The sequence below is a fragment of the Benincasa hispida genome, chromosome 12, assembly GCF_027475165.1.
Source record: "Benincasa hispida cultivar pf3 chromosome 12, pf3_genome.v1.1, whole genome shotgun sequence".
Lineage (NCBI taxonomy): Eukaryota > Viridiplantae > Streptophyta > Magnoliopsida > Cucurbitales > Cucurbitaceae > Benincasa > Benincasa hispida.
This window is the reverse complement of record NC_143489.1, coordinates 73,457,227-73,464,922: the sequence shown is the minus strand read 5'-3', so window position 1 is coordinate 73,464,922 and position 7,696 is coordinate 73,457,227. Positions and strand designations below refer to the sequence as shown.

Here is a 7,696-nt window from a genome sequence, read left to right as displayed (position 1 = left end):
ATCGTTTAGCTTTATCGCATAAAACTACATGATCGCTTAGTGACTGCCGAAGCTAAACGATCGCTTAGTTCTATCGTATAGAACTACACGATCGCTTAACTCCATCACTTAGCTATTGTTTAGCTATCGCATAACTATCGCTTAGTTCTATCATATAGAACTAAACGATAGCTTAACACCATCGTCTTATGCTTAAAGTCATCATTTAGTATTTGCTGTAGCTAAACGATTGATTAGCTCCATCGTATAGAACATCGTCGCGTCGCTTAGCATTTCGTAGGTAAATGATCCTTTAGTTCCATCGCATAGAAACTTCAACGCATCGCTTAGCACTTCATCTACACGATCACTTAATTATGCATCTAAACGATCGCTCAGTACTATCGCATAGCACTTCATCGTATCACTTAGCGCACATCATAGCTAAACGATCGTGTAGTACCATCGTATAGTAAATTCAATGTATCGTTTAGTTCCTGGGCCAAAGCCAAACGATCGCTTAGTGCTATCATATAGCAAATTGAACGCATTGTTTAGCTCCCACAGGTACACGATCGTCTAGCGTTCAACATCACAACAACTAGCACCCATTGCCATACGATCGTCTAGCTTTTCTTCACATCGTGTAGTGCCTAGAGCTAGACGATTGCTTAGCAACTGAACCTCAACAACGATTTTGAGCAGAAGCTGAAAAACTCAAATAGCAGCTTGACCTCTTTCACTTGTTTCTTCAATTACATCTTAATTTAGACTCTAATGACTCCAAATAAATGACAGACTCTTGCTAGCACTTAAAATCTCATCAAATAAGAGCCAATTACAAATTTAAATGAGAAATTAAAGAGAATTAAATAGTCAAAACTTAGAAAACCATATCAGTGCACCAGTTTCATATTTCTCATATAAAACACCCACCAAAGCAAAATTAAACCGAATTGAATGCTTATTTGATGCTCTGATACCAATTGTAAGATTGTATCGATAATAGCGGAAGCACAAGGATCATCTAAGCATTCAAATTCACTAATTTTGGCAAAATATTAAGCATGCTCTTGCAGAAAAACAAGTGAGTTTCAAGACATACTTCTTGTAGAACTTCTTCAAAGCTCTTTCTACAGCTACTATCTTCTCCAAATCTTGTTGTAGACCAATTCAAGATCTTTCCCACTATTCTCTTGGTACTCTAGATTGAGTATTGGGACTCAAAATGAGCTTGAATAAAGGGATGAAGGAGAAATGCTCACTGCAGTAATCTTGTGAAAGAACTCTTCCTTCAACCCGAATTTTAACTGAAATTCTCTATATATTGCATCACCGATTTTCACTCCAATCTCTTCATTATATTGCAGATCCACGTGAAAAGGAGAGGCTTACATGAATTGCAACTCATGCTTGGAGAAGACAAGGCCAAGAAGATGCATTATGTGTGAGCTACTTTAAAAATGGATAATGAAAAATCTTCATTTTCCATTTAAGTGTTTCATTTTCTAAATTTCAAATTTTATCTCAAAAATAAAAATTTGATTTTATAGAATCTATTTTGATTTTAAAAAATGAAAATTTTAATTAATTTCATAAATTAATTATTAAATAAAACTTAATTAATTTAATATCAAATATTAAATTAATTTGAACACATATCCATCTTTATATATTTAAATCATATTTAAATATATATAAATTATCCTATTTTGTTTAATTCTAAAATTAAACATGTAATTATATCTCATATAATTACTAATTCTCTTAATTATAATTTGAACGTTTCAAATTAACATATCATGTTATTCTAGAGCTTGTCCGTTACGAGCTAGTAGGGGGACCTCACGAATCTACAGATCATGGGCTCCAACGATCCGAGATTAATTGGCTAAACTCATTAAACCAAATAAATCTTCATTCGTTAACTAATGGGTCACTCCACTAAAGCCCATAGTTGTACTCCCCTCACTGTAGATATATTATGTCCACATGATTTAACCATGATCAGCAAGTTGACCACTCACAGGTTGTTCGTAATAACGGCTGGGTCAAATATCTGTTTTACCCCCGAGATTACATCTTATTCTTCAAGTCCCTACTGATCCTCTAATGAACAACTGGTTTGTGATCCAATCACTAAACCAAACTTTATTAGCCCAGTGAGAGGGTAGGACCCTTGTTCAAGACCTGGATTCAATACTTGAGAGAACAACCTTTCTTCTATCCCTAAATTGGGTAGGCATGAACTCTATCTTACACCCTATGTCCCCAACTATCTATCCGGTCTTACCCCTGAAATGGGAGTCTTATTGTGCTGGCGCTGTTGAGATAACCATCAACTATGCAAATCTAAGGGCAATCACGAATAAACAGGAGTTTATAGTTAGCTCATGTGAGGATCAAAATTAAATGTTATGTTGTGTTATGTTTTGTATCGCTTATACACACTACTGATGGATGAATGTAATACAAGCTCATGTTGCCATAAACTTGTGAGGATAAAAATGGAGTGTTATCTTTATCTATTGCGCTGATGAATGAATGAATGATGCTCTATATGCGCTCAAGTGATTTGCGATAAAGAGATTTTATGCGATACTACGTTCTAAGTGTATGCATTGATAGTGATATGCTTGAAGTATGCGATGAAGTAGTGCATGTCACAAGTTTCCTTGCGATGAAACCAAATATAATTCCAACGCAAGTTTCTCAGAGTGATCCGTCGAATACGAGGATTGTTGTCGTTAAATGTAATACTTATGTGATACATGCGACCGGTTTTAATAATGAATAAAGAATTTTTGTTTGTACAGAAATATGAATTGTGCTAAAAGTAAAAATGCGTTGATAAAGTAAAATGCATTGTAAAGTAAAGATGTGTTGATAAAGTAAATTCCTAAACTACTATGATACATGATATATGATACAGGGGTCGAGGACTGGCTGTGAAGTTGTACAAAAGGATCTATGGATGCGATGGAAAGTTTTATGAATGAAGAAGAAAGAGAAAGAGTAAAGAGCAAAAACATCGCAATTTCGTCAATCGTGTTATGGACGCAATTAAGGTTTCGCTTTCCTTTGGCATACACTTTTCAGTGATTGGCTGCGTTCCCATACGTCTATGGTGAAATAGAGATGAACGTGATGAATGCAAGGTTATTTCCATTTTTGGAAATACTTCTCGCTTTAGTTAACGCATTCTTCCAACCTTCTCTCGATAGGCAGAATAACATCTTCACTCTGTTCTCACAGGTGAAGATGCCGTCGAGCATGCTTTAGCTAAACTTAATTGATTCCTTGACACAGATTAACTCACTTGCTTAATTCTCGCTATTTACCCTGGGGATTAATTACACATCATGGAGAAAATGGATAATAAATGTATGGAAAGAGACAGATAGATGATAACGATGATGGTGATGACATTTAATTCTAAAATTAAGCGTTTGATACATGTTTGTGAATAAGAGATTAAAGAAGATGAACACAGAAGATGAATTAGAAAATAGAAACAAATACGAAAAGAGTGTCAATGTCTTGACACAGATCCCGATCGGAGACTTGTGCTTGCGGCATGTGGATGTGGTGGAGAGGAAAGCTTCCCTCTCAGGCTTGCTTTCCCGATAGAATTGATCTTTTGCATAGAGCTTCAGATTCGAGAATTGGAAGAATTCTTTGCTCGGATACTCACTTCTCGACCTTGTTTCATCGTTCTCTCAGATTTACTCTGTAAGTCGCTTCAGACCAGCCTTTCTCTCCATATCAATATCAGTATATCTACCTATCTATGTGTATCTCTATGCATACTACTCAACATGGCAGTGCAATTAATAACGCAAAATAAAAGACAAGGAATATCGCAATACTTGACAAAGGATGATAAGTAAAGATGCTAACGCATACGGAAAGAATAGTTACTCAGTTGTATTAAAATTAATTAAGTATACAAAGAATTACAATTATCGCAACACAAAATTTATGCATGTATAGAAAATCAAGGTATAGCTTCTATACATAAAAATAATGAAATGACTTTATCCTTTGTATTTTATTCGGACAGGCGCAAGGTTAAAGATTAACGCAATGCATCCGTTACCGCAAATGCATATTTGCAGAGGACGGGCAACAATGCATGCATTAGAATAACACACCCCTCAACTCAGTGCATTTTTGGAGGATGGGCACACGGTATTTCTACTGGTGTAACACTACCTCGACATAGTGCGTTTTCCCTAAGGACGGGCGCAGAAAACATATGCGCACAACACACCCTTCAGCGCAATGCATTTGTGTAAGATGGATGCAAAGTGTATCTTATTAGCACAAGATGCACCATAATCGCAATGCATACCGATTTTTATTATTATTTTTAATTCATCAACAACGCATGTTGATAAGACTTTGCGGTGTTCATTTTCTTTTAGTCAGTCATTCATAGGGATTTAAGAACAATGCAACTACTGCAGAAAAGTAAGTAAATTGAACAAGGCATGGAAATAACGCAATCGAATTAAATTGAAAGTAAATTCATAAAGCAGTAAAGGCTATTTTAAGAAAGCAGTAAATAACGCAATGAAGAAAGCAGTAAAGGAAAGTTGTAAAGAATGAAATTAAACATAGATGTAGGGATGCTAATTGAAAGAAGTTTTTTAGAGTTATCGCAATATCATCCCCGCAAGCAATCAATCCTACTTGCCTAAGTCGATGGTCTCCATGCGTCGTTCCACTTTGCCCCTATAGTAGGGCTTAATTCTTTGACCATTGACTTTGAATGTGTTGCTTCCATCTTCAGTTGTTAGCTCCACTGTGCCGTGGGGAAAGATAGTTTTGACGCGGAATGGCCCAGACCAGCGAGACTTCAACTTCCCTGGAAACAATTGTAAATGTGCGTTAAATAGAAGCACCTGTTGACCCTCGAAGAATGCCCGGTTGCTTATGCAGTCATCATGCCACTTCTTAATTCGCTCTTTATAAAGCTTGGAATTTTCGTAGGTATTCATTTGCCACTCGACCAGCTCGTTTAACTGCAACTTCTGGACTTCCTCCGCGCTTGACAGATCAAGGTTCAGCTTTTTGCTTGCCCACATTGCTTTGTGTTCCAACTCGAGAGGCAGATGACAATATTTTTCGAATACCAGAGCATATGGGGACATGCCGATTGGAGTTTTGAAGGCAGTCCTGTATGCCCATAATGCTTCATCGAGCTTGGGTGACCAATCCTTCCTGGAGGTACTGACTACCTTCTCCAAGATAGTCTTGATTTCTCTATGAGAAATTTCTGCCTGCCCATTGGTTTGTGGGTGATATGCGGTTGCAACTCTATGGTTGACATTAAATTTGGTCAACAGGTTGGTGATGATGCAATTGATGAAATGTGAACCTTCATCGCTGATTAAGGCACGGGGCGTTGCATATCGGGTGAAGATGTTTTTCTTGAGAAATTTTGCCACCGTGGCCGCATCATTCTTAGCACATGCGATGGCCTCAACCCACTTCAATACATAATCAACCGTGACCAGAATGTATTGATGACCTTCTGAAGGTGGAAACGGGCCCTTAAAGTCAATTCCCCTATACATCAAATAATTCAATTTCCAAGATTGAAGTCAAAGGGATTTCATCCCTTCTAGACATGTTCCCTGTTCACTGGCATCCATCGCATTACACAACATGGGCATGGGCATCCTTAAATAGTGTTGGCCAAAAATAGCCACTCTGTAGGACTTTTGCGGCGGTACGCTGCGCCCCAAAATGTCCTCCATAAGGGGACTCATGACAAAGTTCCAAAATGTGCTTTGTCTCATGCTCAGGAACGCATCGACGCAAAATATGATCACGTCCAAGTTGATACAAGAAGGGCTCATCCCAGAAATAAAATTTGACTTCGTGTCTCAGCTTCTTCTTCTGCTGGTATAAGTAGTCTTTTGGTATTTGGCCACAAACTATTAAGTTTACAATTTCCGTGTACCATGGAACATTAATGCATACCGACATAAGTTGTTCGTCAGGGAATCTTTCTTTAATTTCTTTCTCTTTTTTATGAACCTTGCAATTTTCTAACCGTGATAAATGATCTGCGACTTGGTTCTCAATGCCCTTCCGATCTTTAATATCTAGGTAAAATTATTGCAGGAGTAGTACCCACTTTATCAGTCTTGGTTTCGCATCCTTCTTCGTCATAAGGTATTTGATTGCAGAATGATCAGCATACACCACCACATTTGTTCCAATTAAGTACTATCGGAATTTCTCCAGCGCAAACACCACTGCGAGCATTTCTTTTTTGTGGTTGTATAATTTTCCTATGAATTATTCAACGTCTTCCTGGCGTAATAGATAGGATTCAAAATCTTGTCTTTACGCTAACTCAAGACTACGCCCACTACATATCCACTGGCATCACACATCAACGCAAACGGCTGCGTCCAATCTGACGTAATTAGAATAGGTGCGGTGATGAGCGCATTTTTCAATGTGTGGAATGCTTCGGCGCATGCATCATCAAAATCATATTCGCTATCAATCTCGAGGAGCTCACTTAGGGGTCTTGCGATCTGAGAAAAGTTGCGAATGAATCTTCGATAGAACCCCGCATGGCCCAGAAAACTCCTAAGTGTTTTCACATTGACTGGTGGTGGTAACTTGAAAATTGCATCGATTTTTGCTCGATCAACTTCCAATCCTGCCTTTGATATCTTGTGACCTAGCACGATTCCTTCTTCAACCATGAAATGGCATTTCTCCCAGTTCAGAACAAGATTTGTCTCAATGCATCTCTTCAAGACTCTTTCCAGATTTGATAAACAAGAGTCATAAGTGTTGCCAAAAACTGAAAAATCATCCATAAACACCTCGACTGACTGCTCCAATAAATCTGAAAATATGGCCATCATACACCTTTGCAAGGTACTTGGTGCATTACAGAGTCTAAATGGCATGCGATGGAATGCAAATACGCCGAATGTGCACGTGAAAGTTGTTTTATTTTGATCATCTGGCGTAATCACAATTTGATTATACCCTAAATAGCCATCAAGAAAGTAAAAGAATTCATTCCTCACAAGTCGATCTAACATTTGATCAATAAATGGGAGTGGAAAGTGGTCCTTCTTTATGGCCAGATTTAACTTGTGGCAGTCCATACATATTCTCTACCCCGTGGTTGTCCTTGTAAGAATTAACTCATTTTTGCTGTTGGTGACGACTATCATACCCCTTTTTGTTGGAATGCATTGCACTGGGCTTACCCAGCTGCTATCAGATATGAGGTAAATGACGCTGCATCAAGCCACTTCACTATCTATTTCTTCACAACCTCTCTCATGGCAGGGTAAACGTCGCTGCCTCTCTATAAATCCTGTTCTTCCTTCTTCAAGACGAATCTTATGCATGCAATACGAGGGACTGATCCATCGAATGTCCACTAAGGTCCATCCCAAGGCTTTTACGTTGTTCTTAAGGATCTGAATAAGTGTTTCCTCCTTTTCCTTGCTTAGGGAGGCAGAGATTATAACCAGTAAAGCGTTATTGTCTCCTAAATAAACATATTTGAGGTGCACTGGTAACACCTTCAACTCTAACATGGGTGGTTCTTCCAAAGATGGCTTAGTACGTTGCGTTGTTCGTTCAGATAACTTAATTGTTTCAAAATCTGACTCAGTTTGGATTGCGGCGCAATTTTCCTCCCACATTGTACCAATCTCAGTCTTCTTCC

The 7,696-nt window shown here is 38.1% G+C and overlaps 1 protein-coding gene across 1 annotated transcript; it reads right to left on the bottom strand.

Annotated features, from left to right (window-relative positions):
- Positions 1 to 4,670: 4,670 nt before the first annotated feature.
- Positions 4,671 to 5,135, bottom strand: LOC150032186 (uncharacterized). Its single transcript, XM_090308435.1, has one exon. It carries the CDS (start codon positions 5,133 to 5,135, stop codon positions 4,671 to 4,673), a length of 465 nt encoding a protein of 154 aa, XP_090164561.1.
- Positions 5,136 to 7,696: the final 2,561 nt, after the last annotated feature.